The sequence below is a fragment of the Amblyomma americanum genome, chromosome 10 (assembly GCF_052857255.1).
Source record: "Amblyomma americanum isolate KBUSLIRL-KWMA chromosome 10, ASM5285725v1, whole genome shotgun sequence".
Classification (NCBI taxonomy): Eukaryota; Metazoa; Arthropoda; class Arachnida; order Ixodida; family Ixodidae; genus Amblyomma; species Amblyomma americanum.
The window spans coordinates 125,886,078-125,905,413 of record NC_135506.1 but is presented as its reverse complement, the minus strand read 5'-3'; the positions used below and the strand labels follow the sequence as shown (position 1 = coordinate 125,905,413).

Genomic DNA, 19,336 nt, shown 5'->3' with positions numbered 1-19,336 from the left:
GGTGGCACTACAGTCATAGCCAGAAATTTCCGTGAAGTGCATTCGCGGAATAAATTTTCATCAATTTTATCCCGGTAACAATTTTTTCAAAAGTGTCCGTATTAACCAGTCCATTTGTATTTTTCTCAGAAGATACTGCAAGCATGTGTCCTCGTTGTTGTAAGCTTTTTATTAAACTTCTTAGCCTGATCGCCCAGAAATGAAACCCGTTCTGCGAACTTTCATACCGTAAACATCTGTCCATACCTGCAGATATTATGTGGCACAAAATACGCCATTCCAAGACGTCCTCAGCGAGCGTCGCCACTCTTGTTTGTGCACTCAGCATCAAATTTGCAGGACCGTGAGGAGCCACTATTTGAGACATACTTATGAATATTCCAAACTCTCGCCGATTTACGAGGGCTTTCTTCCGTTTACTCTACTGTCACTCTCTTGCAGTGCAAGCTCGTGGTGCTTCATCGCCGGCAACGTGCCAGTAACCTTCCTCAGCGTGAATAGTGGTGAAATTTAGGCACAAGCTAAACCACAGTGACACACACTTAAAGAAACTGCAGCGCATTTGCAACACAAACTTAGAGGTGTCCACATACGACGAACTATTCGGATCATATTATGTATATCCTTAATCAGCGAAAAATTTACAAAGAGGAGTTGAATTTATGTAATCACTTAGTTACTTAATGCGACTGCCTGTGCGTATGACTACAAGCAGTGGTGAGTGCAAGTGGCAGTCAAAATGTCACGAAAAAGATATACACGAACTTCATTCAAGCGCTGACAGGTGATACAAAAATTCACAAGGCTTACAGATTGGCAAGCATCTCAAATTATCGATAGGCGCTTCAAACTTCAGGCTGTCGACTACGCACTACGTTAGCTTGATATGATCTATGATTGTTTTAAGAAAAAAATAGTATTACAATGTACTGGAGTGTGCTCAAAACTCTTATATCATTTTTCATTGTTACAACGTATACTTCTTGCGCGCGAACCAGGAATGATAGTACTTGAGGAAATCCCTTAAACAGGGAATTTGACGACATGTTCTGAGCAAAGCCTCACCAAATAGAAAAATAATAAGAAAAAGAAGGTAAGGATTCGGAGCCCACACGGGTTCGTTGTTTATAAACAAGGATAAAAACGAAGCTGCCTTGTATGTATGAGTGATGATCATCCAGATGAGCATGTGCACACTTCAGGCATTGGTCCATGTGCCTGACGAGATGCAGTCGTACTTGGCGGGATGTGAAATAACTACGCTAGCAGACATTGCAATAGTACTTTTCGATGACAATGATTGTGACTGCGTTCATTGTGATCTTCCAAGAGAGCCCACTCGGTGTGCTCTCTAGCAATGTGTTTTCGTTCTTCCTTCGACCGGCTCCTGTAGTTTACGTATTCCCCACAAGTTTTACTTCGAATGAGCGCAGCCTCTCGTAGCTGCTTCTACATTGCTCGACATTTTGATAGCAGCTTTTGGCACCTTGTAGCTAATGTCCTCAGCCAGCTTTAAATTATGGGGGATTTCAGCATGAAGAAATGAATGTTACAAAGTTTCGCACAGTATTATAAAAAATCGGTGCAGTGTGATATGTCGCCTTGTGTTGTCCACTGAATGCAGGGGATTATTTCAGAGTTTTGCTAGCATTGCGTTTTGGGGCGGTCACGAGACTACAGCCGGCTATTTGCACATTGCGTGAAAAATTTGCAAGGGAAGGAATTCTTACCAGAGGCAGCGGCCCAACAAGGGATCAGACGGCCGATGCGCGGCGCCGACTCAGATGATTGGAGCGCTGTTGGGGCATGTAACGCACATGAATGTTAGCTACAGTAGACTATGCACTGTGGAAGTAAATTTGCTTTTTTTTTCTTAGCCGAGAATCCCTGTTTTCAGCGAGGGACGTCCGCCTTTGATTCGTACCAGAAATTGTCTATCACGGGCATTTTCGCGAATCCTGTCTTTGTCACTTGCACAACCACCGGAAAAGTAATTGATACATTTACGAATGGCCTTTCCTGCTTCAGGACAGCGGCGAGTCGACCACAAAAACTTTCATGTTTGGAATGGTCGATGAGTTGAGCTTTGAAGGAGCGGGCGTTGACATCGCCGTGAGGGTCGGAAAGGGGTAAGTGTAACTTTTTTTGCCTCCTCTGAAATCTCTGCAACGCTAATGAGAGAAGTACGTAGCTGAATTTCTCGGTTCTGTAAAGAAGTTATTCGCAATACCGGTGAATCGATGACTGTCTGCACATTTATGCAGTTGGTTTATATTTTGCTATCACAGTTACGACTAGTGTTTGGTACTACAACAGCGTTGTGTTACTGTCGGTATAAGCATTCGCAATTTTAAGAATATGATTCCATCATGTACCCCCTCACGGCAGAGCTTACAAACGCAAAGACTGAGCGAAAGATTATAAGATTGAAAGCGCGCTCAGTGCATCGTAAAGGCATACCTTAGTGGAACGACAAGCTGGGCTAGTGGGAAGAAGTGGACACGACGCGCGCAGTCTGCCCACTTCTGCTTGCGTTGTCCGCGTTTTCTAGCGCAGTTACCCCTTTTACAAGATAGAGGTAAAGGCATGCCGCTGGGAAGTTTGCTTGTTTTCACTATATATTAGCTGAACATTGTAAAAGAGGTATTGCAGCCTGCAGTAATACGTTTACAAGTCACAGACATGAAATCCACACGAGCCGCATATGCAAGACTAATACCCGCTCAATAAATCAGGTATTGTGTCTTGGGTAAAAAAAAACATCACTAAAAACTCATCGTAGGACACAGGGAAAAATACCATTGGGTGTGAAACAGAAACGGACACGGATATATGAGTACATGGTGTGTGTTGAGGGCGATTATGACTATCTCCACTGTCGAACTCAGTGCTTAGTTTCAAACCACTAACATTTAACCATTAACCACCACGACTCACTAATGGTTATTGCATTGCGGTGTCAAACTCAGTGGCTCACTGGTTATGACGCTCGGCTGCTGATCCGAATGACGCGGGTTAAATCCCGGCCGCGACGGTTGAATTTCGATGGATGCGAAATTCTAGATTCCCGTGTACCACCTGCGAGGTCAGTGCACGTTAAAGAACCCCATGCTGTCGAAATTTCTGGAGCTTTCCACTGCGGCGTATCTCATAGCCTGGGTCGCTTTGCGACGTTCAACACCCATCAAAGATAAACCATAAACCAAATATGACGGGTGGTTTGTGGGGGTTTAACGGGACCAAGCGACTCAGGCTTTGAGAGACGCCGTAGTAAAGGGCTCCGAAAATTTCGACCACCTGGGGTTCTTTAATATGCACTGATATCGCATAGCACACGATCCTCTAGAATTTCGCCTCTATCCAAATTCGACCGCAGACCCCGAAATCGAACCCGCGTTTTTCAGGTCAACAGCGGACGCCGTAAGCACGGACCGAGCCACCGCGGCGGCCCAGCTGTACGGAGCCGTGTTACTGTATTGATGACCTGCGGTACGACGGAAGTACGGTAGGATATGCCGGCTTTTAAATAATCATAAAGTTGAAGTCCTGGAAGAGCAGCCTTGAAGAACCGAGGATGCTGGCCATCATTCAGGGCGGTCACTTGTAATCCGCGACTGACTACCCGTCGTCACTCACTGTCGATCCACCAGCGAAAATAAAGGAGGATGGTGTTTTCCGGCACCGTCAGCATAAGCAGTTCTGGTCAGCAGAAATGCTGTGACCTCAGCTTCTGTGCTTGAGTGAATCGCGCTCTCCCAGGAAGCACCGTCGTTTTCGCTCCACGTCCTGGCCAGGCTTTCAAGACGGTGAAAATATTTGAACAGGTATTCTCTCTGCAGAGGCATGGCGATGCAAAAATGCAGTGAGGTATTGAGGAAGATTGCCGAGAAACACAAATAACAAATAATTAACTAACCTAACGCCATGCAAGATAGGTCGCCCAACTCGATGAGACTCAGCGTAAATATATTAAACAAGGAATGCGTTGTGTGCCTCGTTTTGCCAAGCTTGTTCTGTAGGTCCCATATGTCATGGACCAGCATAGGGAAATAAAGATGAGCGCAGAAAGTCTGAAAAGTAGCATGAAGCGTTTGGCATCGTGTCGTCAGCGCGTGTCCTACCCGACCGCAACGAAGATATTGTGTTGAATTTTGGTAAAATCTTTTGTAGGGTAAAATTGGTTTTGGGGGAAATGAAAGGGCGCAGTTTATGTCTCACTTCTCGGCGGACACCTGAATCGCGCAGTAAAAGAAGTGTAAAAGGGGGAGTGAAAGGAAAAAGAGAGAAAGAGGTGCCGTAGTTGAGGGCTCCAGAATAATATCGCACAGCACATGGGCGCCTTTGCGTTTCACCTCGGGGCCACCTTGGTCGGGGTCGAAACCCGATGCTCGAACTCGACCTCGGCGGCCGCGTTTCGATGGAGGCGAAACGCAAAAGCGCCCGTGAGCTCTGCGATGTCAGGGCGCATCAGAGGTTAACTTTTACTTTTTTGTTGGACCTGTCGCATGTGCGAGGCTGTGTGTACACCCGCCTTTTGCTAGCTAAGACTACACTTGATGTCTAACCTACGTTGCATCTTTCTCGTCGCTTGTCGTTCAATCGCGCTAAAGGAGATGCATTTACAGATATTTCCTGAATCCTAGTCATACCCCGTGTGCATTCCAGGGACAATTCTTTGCTACGGCTTGTAAAAAGATACGCAGGTTTGAAGCCGAATGTGCAGTCTAAGTGCCGTTGGATAGCACATGATACAGTGCTCTTTGCCGTTTATTTTTCAAAAACTTATTTGCAATAGGGAAGCTTGAACGCTCTTCAAAGGTTGTCACTTTTTCCAACACGAATTTCTGGGCCCAGTGGCAAAATAAGGCCAAGATGTCTCGCGCTTATTCATTAAAATAGTGCTTGTATTATATCAGGAATTCTGACGCATTTACATCTGCTGATTATGCCCAATATAACATTGTTTGATGTTTCTGAAGGAGTATTAAGACAAGTCTAGAGGAAGAAAACTGCAGGACATAAAACTGCACAATGCTTATATGTATTCAAAAGAACGCCTAGACTCAGAAAATCTTTTATTGCTTTTTTGAACACGAATTTTAGCGCATGTCAGAAAACGATATGCCTATGGTCGAGACAGAGAGGTCCGCGTTAGCGTTTAGAAGTTTTTGAAGAAGCTACCGCAGGTAATCATTACCGGCAAAGGCCACGCAGGCATACATGACTTTTACAGAATTGCCGTTTCAAGCGAATGTTCCCTACCTCCGTGCGGTGTGGCTTTCAAGGCGAGGCCATAGCTTTTGTGATTAACTGATCATTACAGGCACAGAACCTTTGCCTCAGGCTCACTTCGTCATAAGGTGGGGCGCAGGGAAACAGCGAGACGCCGCCAAGTAACTCTAAACGCCGCTAAAACTTTCAGCCATACTGTTAATACGCCACAACCGAAAATGCGATCATCATCATCAGCCTGACTACGCTCACTGCAGGACCAAGGCCTCTCCCGTATCTCTCCAATAAACTGTGCTGCGCCAGGTGTGGCCACACTATCGCTACGCTTGCATTCTCTTCGAATCCCCAGAAGTAAGGGGAACATCGCAAACTGAGGACGAGGTAGAGACTAACGACATAGCCGCTGACTAAGAAGACATGTTTATTCGAAGATGTGCTTAAAATAAGTACTCTTGAGGCGACACACCGGCCGAGCAGTAAAAGCCAGAGGCGGTGTAAAGGGCATAAAACAACTTTAAAATTGACAATAAAAAATCTATAAATTTTTATGAATTGCGATCACCCCAAAAAATGCGCGATAAAGCATAGACTTCGATTTTTGAGCCCATGCGTAACCTCGGTCGTCTACGAGACACCGCTGTCTTGTGGAGCATCCTATTCTACAAAGACAGGAAGTCCATCAACGACCGTCTGTGAGAATATTCCAACTTGCTCGAGACTGGCGCAAGCAGCAACTCCTCTGCTCTCTGGAAGAAATACTTCGGCCTGGCAGGCTTCGGCAGGACGAAGATTTTAAGGTGATATCTCGAAAAACGCACGCCAGAAATTCATGAAGCTTACCTGATTCGACACCACGGCGCCACTTGTGTCAGCAGCCCGTCCATAGACCTACTAACCAAAGAGACAGCCTATCTGGAAAAGAGGCAATCTTTCCTTCCTAAGAACATTTTCAGCCTATAACCTAATCTTTTACCCCTTTTACTGCACCAGCTAACCCCCACATTCACGGTTCATTTTTCGACAAATATCTTGTTGTTCCCAATTTTCATACATCACTCAGCGCACAGTCTCGTAATATCATACTTTGTCGATATTTTCTCGCGTTTATGAATGGTATGATTTTATAGCTTTTATTGGGCCCTTTACACCGCCCCTGACGTTGATTAATCAGCTGCTAATTCACCTCAAGTCTACTTATTGTGCGCACATTTTTAATAAACATCAGTTGTTAGTCAGCGCCTGTGTCGTTGGTCTCTACCTTGTTCTGTATTTGAGCTGTTCCGCTATTTTTTGTTGTGTTACACAAACTAACCCGCATCAGAAAACTTGCGAATCTAGTCCGCCATCTTTTACGCCCATCGTTTACTCTGTATTCGTAATACTTCCCCTGCCGAAGCCCAATTCGCCTCTTTGATTTCGACTATGATGTGAATACAGTCTGTTTGTTCCCTGACGAACTCTCCCCTCTTCCTCGCTCTTATCGCCACCTTCTATTTTCTTTGCTATAAGCCCCCACTGCGTCGTCCTAAATTTATCTCAAGCCGATTCGTTGCCTCCACGTTTCTGCTCCATAGATGAGTACCGGTAAGATACAGCTGTTATATATTTTTCGCTCGGGAGATATTGGTAAACTGTCATTGCTGATCAGAGAGAACCTGCTAAATACGCTCCACCGCATTCTTATTCTCCTCCAAACTATAAGCTTTCACTTTGATTAGAAACAGATTGTACTTGACTTCATCAAATGCTTTGCGGAAATCTAAGAAAACGGAGTAAACAACTTGCTTGCGAAATTTGTCGTGGGTGAATTTTAAATCTGTGTAATGAGAGATAAAACCCGCCTCAAGGCATATTGGCTGGGACTTAGGGGATTATGTTTTGATAAGAGAGTCTTAACGCAGCTTTATATTACATGCTCCCTGATTTGTTTTCCTTAACCGAAGAATTTTCAAATGATTTAGGGACTCTATTATGCACATAAGTTTCTCTCTTCCTTCCCCTATAAAAAAATCTCTGAATTCCGCATACTTTTAGCTTGTATGATAGCTTCCACTAGTCTGAGAATAACCTCTGAGGTGGAGCAAAATCAAAAGTCAGAAAAATGCCGCGCTCGGCCTTATCCACCGCGCGTCAGCATGCGGGTTACATTGCAGGTTTTACATGAAGATGAGAAACGTCGAAGGTTTCGGCTACTACGACTACCGGTTCCCGAAGTCTCCCGGCAGCACAGAAGCGATTAGTTGGCGCAACTTCCAACCAAGCGGCACTCCTTTTACTATGGATGTAACGGACAACGTCGTTCTGCCCGGATATCACATCATAAGCATCTACGTTGACGATCAACTTTCGAGTATGGTACGTACCATTTACGCCCTATCCAGCAACCGGCTGGAACCGTAGTGTTCGCAACTAGGACCTGCCCGTACAGACTCGAACGAGAAGAATAAGTTGCCTTGGTTGATGCAGCAGGAGTGAAGTCCCTCAATTCTCAAAAGGCTGGGAGACGGTTTTATTCTGGTTAGTGAATTTATGGCGGTGCTGTGGACAGTTGCCAAAAGCGCGAACTACAGTGTTGCTTGCAGGATTGTCGCCTTCGCGTCCACTAGTCAAGCCGCATGTATTGTTATCAGATTTTGACACTTATTGACAACCTGCATTGGAGGATGTCTTTCTTATCATCTTTGTAAAAATGTCCCTCTATTTGGTCGTCGAGATAAAATGTATGCATAAATGAACCTTACTCATTTATTCATTACTTCATTCATGATTTAATTATTTTATTCAATTCAATTAAATTTGTTTATATCAGCATACACAAGTTGGAACTCTTAGGCCAAAAGCTGCTGAGGACAGCTTGACTGGGACCCAAGAGGCCACAGCAAGATAGGGCAGCGTGAAGATGCAAACACCAGGAAAAAAAACACATATAACAACGAAACCGGCTTGTTCATACATGAGGGTATGCAGTATAAAGCAAGTAGCTAGACAAGTAATTAGTACTGAAACAGTGCAATCAGTGATTAGAAAGCAATATCTCATTAGGTGTTCAGTGCATATTGCAGATGCAGAAGAGAGATTACTTGAAGTTTAAATATTCAAGGAAAAATTTTAATATCAAGTTATACATATTCTAATCTTTCCCATACAGGAAATCATGCCGCCTGATTAAGGCGAAATAAAGAACAAAAAATAGTTCATGCATGATTAACTTAAAAGCAACAATAACATTAAACAACGAAATCAACAATTTTTTCAAGTAAGCTACATCAAAAGCACATTTGAATTGAGTAGAACATGTTTGGGGGCTAGTTGGTGCATATGAACAGAAAAAATTGGCGCCAAATTAAACAACAAATGCCGGTTCATTGCGACACATGCTGTAAGGCATGGTTTAAAGAATGTGGCGGCTAGATACGATGTTGACGTGGTTTTTCAGCGCCTAGGAAACTTAGAGGTGTGGCCAGCCAGGGGGAAGCGAAGGCAAAAGCAACAACCGCGAAGAAAAAGAGTGGCGGCTGTCAGACCAACCATAAGAGCCGTTTTGTGCCCTGTAATGCCGGTGTTGTCTACAGGATACCGTGCACTTGCGGAGTGGCTTTTATTGGCCAGGCTGAACGTTGCGTTAACGCTCATCTAAGTGAGCACCAGAAGTCGCGAGATAATGGGTCATCTTGTAACCTTGCCCGTCACTGGAGAGAAGGTACATGCACCAATCTGTTTTTTAACACCGTCATCTTAGGTAAACATAATGACAGCCTAACGCATGAGATATTAGAGGCTTTTCACATCCGCTTGGGATCAGATGGCTGTATTAGTGACCCTTCTGTCACACTAACTGATAAAAAAATGATCTACTTATTCGGCCAAGATGTATAGCTTTGCGCTCGTGCCGATTGTCACCGTTGTGGGCATGATGATTAGCTTTTATGTTTTTCTTTTGTTTTATTTTGTTTCCCCTCTCGTTCGTGTTTGTTGTTCCTAGTATTTAAGATATCTTTGCCTTGAATAAAAATCTAGTTGCGAGTGAGCGCTTGTGGGGTCCATTCTTCGTTTGTCCCGTTGGTTTGTTGCGCGGTTCAAATATGCTGCTCTCGTCGCGACCAACGGCGCCGCTGACGTCACCCGGGTTGTTTATTCGTCTGTACGCTATGGCGCGTCGGTTGCCGCTCTCGCCGTCGACGCGCTTGCTTGATCCAAACTCCACCTTGCGCAGTCCTTCCAGGACTTCACTGCTTAGCGTGTTCTCCTTGACTTTGTTGTTTAGTTGGCCCATCCGGCAAAGCATCTGCTTCATCGTAGCATAAATAATTTCGAGGATAATTGGAGTTGTCTGGCCTGCCGTTACCGATAGCGAGCCAGGAAGCGAGGAGGGAGTCAGAATACAAGAGGGGAGAGGGATAGGGGCTGGCAGGTTATCTTTCCGCGCAGCGTCCCTGCCTGTGTGTTGGTTGTCTTGCTAAGCACCGCTTCTAAGCGTTGCATGCTTTGATGAATTTCGTTGACCTGAGCTTCCAGTTTGCTTTCTTCCCTGGTGCGCGTGCATTCTGAGGACCATTTTTGTTGTTAGTGTTATTCTGAAGCAGAGGAGGTACCGGACTGCTTCTGGCTCACTCGACTGTTGCCTTGGTTCCGTAGCCACGCTGGTATCGCCAACGTCGCTGATGACTAAGATGAAGCTTACAGCGCGTCCTCGCTCGCTCGAAGAGTGTCAGCTGCGAGGATACTGGTCACTAGGCCACTAGGCTGACGTATCCTTGATGGCTGCTGCTGTTCTCTGCTTCTCCTGGTAGTTCTGGCTTGTTCATCATTGGTGAGGCCATTCTAGGGAGGAGCAGGAGGGTTGGCCAAGGCTCAGGTAAAACGCAGTGCATGTTAATCTGCGGATGCATTTTTCTTTGAAATGTCGTTGACCTCCCCAGGTGGAGGGTCGGCAGCTTGGTTTGCAAGCTTGCCTGCCCACAGCCTGCCGATCGTGTGCTTAAAAAATGGCATTGATGCAATTTCTGTGGCTCTCGTCCTTATCTATAAGGGTACGATCAAAAGGAAAACCCCCTAAACTAATTCAACGGGAGCTGAGATCTTTCACAGTCCATAACCTGGAGATCTCTGAAGGGCCTTCATTTGACCATAGAGGTATTGTCTGCAAGTCCTCAGACATCGCTTGTGTGGCACACATGCTTCAGTGCAAAACTTTCAGCTCACTACCGCTGAAAGCATTGATTCACAAACAGCTAGCATGTAATAAGGGTTTCGTGCGTGGTGTCGACACAGCATCTTCGCAGCAAGAAGTTCTGGACTAATTTCACGATGCGTGAGTTGGGATGCTTTCCGTCTATTGCTGCCGTAGAAACGTAAACGGCTCACGTTTTGCTACTGAGTATGTATAAACAACATTTGCTGGCGCTTCCTACCCTGATGAACTAAAAATTTTGCCGATTGTACACCGTGTGAATAATCTGCAACCATGCCATCTTCAAAACGCCAACTGTTGGCGGTTCGGGCATAGCGGCAAAGCATGAAGGTCGGAGACCCGCTGCCGTTTATGTGAAGGCCATTCTGCGGATAACGGCACCTCAGTACAGCCTCATTGATGCCTCTGCAGCAACAATCACTCAGCTGATGATGCTGATTGCGCAAAACGCACTCGAGAGCGTAAATTGTTAGACATCACTAAAGATAAGTGGTGCTCAAGAGCCGATGTTTAGGCTCTTTTTAACATAAAAAAGGATCGCTTTCTAGTCTGTGCGCGCTTCTGTTGGGAACATTGAGTCCAATTTGACAGCCTCAATTGTGACCACTGTAGAAAAAGCTTTTAACTATGTGGTTGAGCAAATACGAAACACTTTTTCTGAGGCGTTGGCTCAGCTTGTTGCAATTCACCTGTCACCATCAACATCCGTTCTGACAGCAACGTCTGCATCTGTTTCAGCTTGTGCAGCTAGTGCTAGGCGCTCAATGTCACCTTCTGATGCTTCTCAGGGGTCGCCTAACATATCTGTTTCTAGCAATGCATGGCGCACTGACATCTGCACAACAGATGTTGACGTGTAGTGTCCTACGCAGAAGTGCCCTGCTTCTTCGTCACCATCAAATTCTAGTTCTCCCGAGATGTATGCTAAAGAAATACCACGCAAAGCTCTTCTCCAGGTTGATATCCTCAAGGAGGCGGTTTGTTCTTATTCAGTTGGTCAGTAATCATGGCAATTGTCAAAGTGTTAGAATAGAATTGCCGCTCCGTACTGTCTTCTCTTCTAGATATAGAACTGCTTATTCTCAAACGTAACCCTGATATTGTGCTTTTACAAGAAACGTGGTTATCACCTTATAAATCACTTTAAATTATTAAATTTCTAGCTTTCCGGTCAGAACGAAATGTTGGCAGGGGAGGTGGATTGGTAACAGTGCTATCTAAATATATGCCATTAGGCATCTAACTGAAAGAAAATTCTTCTCCCTCAATGCGAGCATTTAGCGTTAAAATTTCATTTCCGCATTGTGCCGATATTAAAATTGCTGGTGTCTATTTTCCTTCAGGTGTACACAAGATAAACTGTTTAGACAGCTTGGTGAATGGCGCAAAGGAGTGTACTCATCGCAGTAGATTTTAATTCCCACCATAGTGAATGGGGAAGTAGTACTGATTCCTGCGGCCAGGTTCTAAGGTCGTGGCTGTCTGCAAATTATGTACCCCAACAAACACAAAACCTCCTCAAAATCTCCCAGAAATATCCCATCAGGACATTTGGAATGTCGCCAGGAGGTTCTAATTTTTCCCGAAGACGTCCAAAAAATGTCCCCACAACTAGCCGTGTCCAAAAAGTTGTGCGTCCCAGGGACAGCCCCAAAAGTTTAATGCTAGATTTCTCGGCTCTGGCTCAATAAAATTATTTCTTCTTTTTCAAGCAGAATTCAGGTATCTAAGCGCACACATGTGCCAAATTTCAGGCAGATGCTTACGTTAGAGGTGGTGTAATAAATCTGTCAGTTCGCGTCAATACTTGCTGGCTAGGCCATTCAGGCTTACCTGTTTACAGGAAATGTGCTTTAACAAGGTGAAAATTTGGGTTGGTTGGTGCATGATCTGGTGACGGGAGCAGCGCAGCACGAGACAAAGAGAGAGGCGGGACACGACGCTGGATAACAACCAGATTTTTAATGCACGTTCGTCGAATATGTACATCTCGTTCGTATAAGAGAAAAGAAAGAAGCATGAAAAACGCATAAGATGTGCGCGTGGTGAAATATTAAGACACCGCACGCAGATAATCAATTTCTCTGTCACGAAGCGCTATTGAAGGTATGCAGACGCATATGTCGCTCTTTGGTCGGATGTTGAAGGCTTCTTCAATCTCCCTGGTCCGTTGATCAAAATACGACGTGATGACCATTGTGTTGATAAGCTGCGGGGCGCATTCATGCTCTCTGCGATGTTTCGCTAATTCACTGCGGATGGCGCCCTTTAGGGATCTTTTGTGCTCTTGAAGCCGTTTATTAAAACAGCGCCCTGTTTGACCAATGTATGTGCATCCGCATGACAGAGGTATTTCATAAACCCCGCTTTTCACACATTTCACATGTTTTTTCAGGTGTTTTTTCTTGCATTGATTTTTTTCTTTGCTCGCTGCTGACTTTGGCGCACAGGCTCCTTAACTTGTTGGGTGCTGACATGAGCACTTTTACACCAGCTCTTGCTCTTACCCTTTTGAGGCGGTGGGAAATGCCATTAATGCAAGGAATGACCGCGTACGGCTTCCTTTATTCTGATGTGGTTGTGACATATTTTCTGCCTCTATGTTCTTGCAGAATCCCTTCTGCGACACTGGATAGCAGTCTTGTCGGGCAACCTGCTGCTTTCAGCCGACGCTTCTGGGTGTCAAAACTGCCTTGAACCTCATGATGACAGGATCTCGTCAATGCGGCTCTCATTGCTGTTTATTTTCTACCCCCGCTTGATGATCTTGGAGTGGGAAGATGTGTGGGGGAGCAGTCCCTTCTAGCTTCGTGGTCCGTACCGCAAGCATATGTGAGCGCCTAGAAAGGCTAGCGTCAATTCAAGAAATCGCATAACGTTGTTTTCTGGGAGTTCACTTGTTATTTCTAGTCCTAGTTCTTCTAGTCCTTCTAGTCCTTATCAAAAGTAGCAATGAGAGCCGCATTGACGAGATTCTGTCGTCATGAAGTTCGAGGAAGTTTTGACGCCCAGAACAGTCGGCTGAAAGCAGCAGTTTACCCGACGAGACTGCTATCCAGTGTCGCAGAAGGGATTCTGCAAGCACTTAGAGTCAGAAAATATGTCACAACCACGTCAGAAGAAAGGAAGCCGTACGCGGTCATTCCTTACATTAACGACATTTTCCACAGTCTCAAAAAGGCAGGCGCAAGAGCTGGTGCAAAAGTGCTATGTCAGCACCCAACAAACTAAGAAGCCTGTGCGCCAAAGTCAACAGCGAGCAAAGAAAAATCAATGCCCGAAAAAGCACCTGAAAAAAACATGTGAAATGTGGTAAAAGCGGGTTTAGGAAATACCTCTGTCATGCGGACGCACCTACATTGGTAAAACAGGGCACTGTTGGAATGAATGGCTTCGAGAGCACAAAATATTCCTAGAGGGCGCCATCAGCAGTGAATTAGCAAAAAATTGCAGAGAGCATGAATGCGGTCCGCAGCTTATCAACACAATGGTCATCCCGTCGTATTTTAATCAATGGACCACGGAGATTGAAGAAGCCTTCAACATCTTGCAAAAGAGCGACGTAATGCGTCAGCATACTTTTGATAGCGTTTCGTGACAGCGGAATTGATTATCTGCGTGCGTTGTCCTAATCTTTTACCAGGTGTACATCTTATGTCTTTGTCATGCTTCTGTCCTTTCCTTATTGCACGAGCGAGATGCATATATTCGATCGAACGTGGATTAAAAATCTCGTTGTTAGTCAGCGTTGATTCCCGCCTCTCTCTTCTTTGTTTCCTGCTGCGCTGCTCCCGCCACAAGAACATGAAATGTGCTAGAATTTTACACACAAAGGAAATTTTAATTCAAAACGTCGCCCGATCCCGCCCATATAACAGGAAATAGCAGCGCAATACAGATGTAATTTCAGTTTATTAGATGTGCTCTTCGCATTTAAATGAATACGAACAGGAGACGCATATGCATGCACCATTTAACACATAATGTACGGAGCACTACGACACCAGCCAATAATAATGGCCAAAATTTTCTCTAGCTCTGAGAAATCTTTAAAAAAATGGAGCAATAAAAAAATAATACAGGCTGAAAGTTGATACACCATAAGCAAACATTCTAAAGGGTACAAAAGCATATATGCACACGCAAAAGCAAACGCATGTAAAGAGCAACCTGCGTGCCAAAAGAAAAGACGATATGTACGTACGATACAGATACGCGGACTCAGGTTACAGATATTCTTCAGGGTGAAACCTCCCTCTCGCTTTCCCTCTCACACGAGCCTCGGAGTAATCTTGAGCGTGTTATCAAAACAATAAAACAAATTAATTCTACGAGGCGAAAATAAAAAACAAGCATAAACCACATACCTTGACGACGATGCAAACAGAAACCTGGGGATGAAATAAAATGATCCAACTATATATATACATATGAGTTCAACGCAGCCTTCTGTCCTGCGCCTTCTCACGGCACAGCGACCGCTCTAACATGCGCGTTACATCCTCGTTACACCCCCGTTTTATTGTGACTAAGCGTGGAGATAAGAATGCTTGGAGCCGGATGGAACGGGGGTAGGAGCCCTGGCGCGCCGCACCCATGGTATAGCAGACCACGCGAGCGGCACAATACGGCGTGGGAGGCGAGATCAAGGTGATCAAGGCACAAGTAATCCGATGGGGGCGGGTTGGGAGTCAGCGACGCGAACACAGCACAAACTAAACCTCTGCAACAGGACGGCAATGTAGGTAGAGCAGGTTAATCCATGGGCACTCGCAGCAAGAGTCTGGTGGGCTTCCGAAGATCTCTCCCGCCTATCACCGCAGTGGACGGCCACGCTGCCACCAACAACACGCCACAGTCGTCGGAGGCGCTCAGGGATGCAGAGTGCGCGCTAGGCGTCGCCCATTGCCTTGAAATCCGCTGCCGTGAACGACGCCCGTAAGAGCGCCATTATGGTGTAGGGCCGCCGTGAAGCTGTGCAAAAGACTTGCGATGCGGCGCGCCGCTGCACCAGTTCCAAAAGGAATTATGTGGGCACGCCGAGGTGCGCGGGAAAGCTGCCATGAATCCGCAGCTACGAAGTTCACGACAGCCCAGTGATGAGAGCAAGAGCTGCTGCGCGCTGGGGCTTGCGCGCGAGCGGATAGTGGTTGCGCGAATACGTGTGCGCAAGATGGCTTCCGTCTAGCGAAGAAGCGGGGCAAGCGACGGGAGGCCCATTACTGCGCTTCTGCTAGACAGCGCCGCAGCGAGGACTGCTGGTAGTTGGAGATGCCTGCAGGGACCGCCGCACCGTGCTGAAGTTGGAAACACTATTGAAGACGGGCACGCTGTTGACCGCCGCTCCCGGCGATGCGATGAAAAGGCAGACTGCCGTCGCCTGCCTGCCTGCAGCATTGAGCCGACGGCCCACGAGAGAGATGCGGGGTGAACTGCGCTTCCTTCGGCTGTTCGAACAAAACTGTCTGATCTCTCAAAACGGCGAGTGCAAGCGCAAAACCTTCCCTCCCCGTAGCTTTTGGTGTGAGGGAGAGAGAAAAGGGATCGAGGAGTCAATTTCTATTGTTTGTTGAAAAGCATTAGTCCCCAAAACGTTCTCCTAGTTACCTTTCTGGTACCAAAATGCTATGATTTGTTTTTGTTTCTGCTTAACACCCTCGAAAAAACGTTTCTACGACATTAGTGGGCGCACTTCCGTTTTGCTTGTGTTTCTATGTCCTGCCTCTACGGCCTGGAAATGTTCGATAAATTTTGTACTGGGACAGGGACATTCCATCCTTTCTGGACGCTCCTGGGGAGGTAGGTTGTTTGCGGGGACGCCACTGCAATTCCAGAGAAATATCCTTTTTGCCAGGGGCTGCCCGTAAGTCACTGACTTCACATTATCAGCAGGTACGTTAGAGCTGACTGATTGGTTGACAGAGTATTCGGGTACATCTAGTGACCACTTTCAGATAACTTTCACTATGCGGTTATTCCCGCTCAAAAATATCTTTGTGACTCGTAAATTTGTCAACCACAAAATTTACAAAAATCTGAAGCCCACCTTACTTGCCTCTATAGTTAGTACAAGCCGGGATGACAGAACTCAGCAGATGGTTTCATTTTTGCAAAAGGCAATAGACCACTCAATATATCCTGTGCCCGTAGCAGCCTCTATTAAACAGCCTCCTGCTTGGTGGACAGACGAATGTGAGCAGGCCTATCGTCGCAAAAAAGTGACCTGGCAAAGGCTATCCTGCAACGAGGGTCCAGCTAAATGGTTAAATTACAAAGTCTTCTCTGCATATTTCAGAAGAAAGCCAAGGAGAAGTATAACGAAAATTCAAACACATATCGTTAAAATCCTCGTAATCGGAATGCACTGAATAGATTCATGGAACGTAACAAGCTTTCTGCATTCCCTCTCCTCACTAGTTCAGCAGTGTTATCAACACCAAAGGCTCAGGAATCCCTGGAGCGTATTGTTTAAGGATTGGCGTTACGTTTCCAGGCACAGCGAAACGTCCATTTGTGCACAATCTCACCCTCTTATAATTATACCGAGGTTGACACACCAGGGCTCCTCTCAGTCCTTACCATGTTGCAGCCTGCAGCTCCTGGACAAGATGGTGTCATTGTTGGTATGATTAAAATTTTAGCCCAGGAGTTTACAAGCGCCCTCTTAGATATGGTCAATGCTTCTCCGGAAAATGCATGGATTCAAAGCATTTGGAAGACGGGGAAAATTATTTTATTATTCAATGATGTAGGAAAAGGATACGTCTTAGATAATATCCGGCCAACTGCGCTAACTTCAAATTTAGTCAAATTAATAGAAATAACACTGCATAGTCGCCTCACAAGACATGTTCATGACGTTAACCATCTCCGCTCAGCGCAGATTGGCTTTCGTCGCGGATACTCTGTATGGTCCGCGCATTTCGATCAAGAGAGCAGAATCCGGCTCTCGCTACTCAGAACGGAAGTTTCAGCTTTTGTGACTCTCGATGTAGCAAAGGCCTATGGCGGTGTAGAACACACCATTTTAATTGCTACAGACTTGCTCAGTTATGTACTCCAACCTACATTTATGCCTGTATATCCGAATTCCTGAAGGACATATACATTTACGGCACGGTGGGAACCCTATGTTCTAATACATATTAGCAATCAAGTGATGAGCCGCAAAGATTGGTGCTATCACCGCTGTTTTTTGATATTTTGGTCAGTGACATCGACATTCTTCGCGATATAACACTTTTTGTGTGTGCAGATGACACAGCTTTTTTCTCTTAGGCCAGGGATATCGATTACCTTTACCAGATTCTGCAGAGATATTTGGATGGTCTATGAGTATAGTTGCACCGAATTAATTTATCCCTGGATGTTAACCAATGCGGCGTATTGGTATTTCCTCGAGACACGCCTTTGTACATTTCATTAGTTCATCGCTCGAACCAGACTCCACAAGTGGAGTCGGTGAAACATATAGTTGTTACTTATCACCCAGCATTAGATTGGAACCTTCATATGAACAACAATGTGTTTAAAGAACGCGCTCCAGGTCGGCTGACGCGAATCATCAATAAAAGTATGGGATGCGCCGAGACACCTAGTTATTACTACACAAGGTCTATGAAAGACTTTTACTTGGATTTGGTTGCATTCCTTTTCCTGGTAGCTCAAACTACAAGATTCACCCCATAATCTTACTAGAAAGGGGTACTCTACGTCTCTGTCTTGGTGTCCAAAAATCAGTTTCAAACGCCCTGCTTAATCTGGAAGCCCTGTAACCCAGATCTAAATTCCAGCTTTGAAATACTCACATTGCGAACTTTCCTTAGGTCGTTGGACCCTGTGACTGATGTCATTACTCCTATTTTTGTATCTCAGCCAGCCTCATTCTTTTCCCATCATTAGCCATGGTATCAAATGCCACAAATTAAGTTAACCCTGAATCTTTTAACACTGATTGGCATTGATCTCAGTTCTTTGCAGTGGGTTGATGACACGCCAGCCGCAGTGGAATACTATTTTCACCACATCTTCTAATCTCATACGAAACACCTGCGTGCGAACATTTTAAACGGTCTTCTTTATCATCACAAAGAGGAGTATCCCCACCTTGCGGTTATTTCTACTGATGCCTCCGTCAGCAGCCAAAAAGCTTCAGTTGGCATCTTTTCGATGATTTGGCAAAGAGTTATTCTGTCCGTGGCCCACATTATATGAATATATTCTCAGCGGAATTTTCGGCTCCTGGAATGGCGCTGCACAAGCTTCCATGTCATGTGTCACATTTATCATCCTTACACATTGTTTGTCATTTTTAGTCTGAATTTAAATTTCACAGAACAATTATTTTGGGCGTCTCCTGCAATTTTTCGTCCCATGCACCGTCTAGGAGGTCCGTTTTGTTTGGTTTCCTAGCGATGCATGTATTCGTCCAGACGACGTGGTTGATTACTTAGTAAGGTCGGCTTTTGCCGGGTCAGTGATACATCCCGGCCTTAATTTCAGCCTGCTGGCGATTTCCAGGTTTCAGCGGTTCCAACAGATATCAGCCAGGTTACGCGATCCCTTACTAAATACCACTGATTATAAGCACTTAGCACATAATTGGAATGTCCATTCGTGCAAAACCAGGAAGCGTGAGGTATCAATGACGCGGTTGCGCAGCAGGATTATCAGTTTGAATTTATATGTATGCACATGTGGGTGGACACCGGCAAACCTATATGACTCATGTGCGAAAGTTGAATCTGTGGACCCTTTTCTCTTCTACTGTCCAAAGTTCGCACTTCAGAGAAATATTTACTTGGAGATCCCCCTCTCCTAGGGCTCCCGTTATCTCTGCCAATGTTGTTTTTGTTCGGTGCGACCGCCAAAAGATTTGCATTGTGTTCAAATTTTGGGATTCTGGCTTTGGCC

At 45.5% G+C, this 19,336-nt stretch overlaps 1 protein-coding gene across 2 annotated transcripts in view; it reads left to right on the top strand.

Moving 5' to 3' along the window:
- Nucleotides 1-19,336, top strand: part of LOC144106403 (uncharacterized) — a 563,571-nt gene that overhangs the window by 172,194 nt on the left and 372,041 nt on the right. For both annotated transcript variants that reach the window (XM_077639207.1, XM_077639208.1), the window contains 2 exons: nucleotides 2,029-2,129; nucleotides 7,386-7,587. In XM_077639207.1, coding sequence (XP_077495333.1) covers nucleotides 2,029-2,129; nucleotides 7,386-7,587 — 303 coding nt within the window. The remainder of the gene's footprint in view (nucleotides 1-2,028; nucleotides 2,130-7,385; nucleotides 7,588-19,336) is intronic.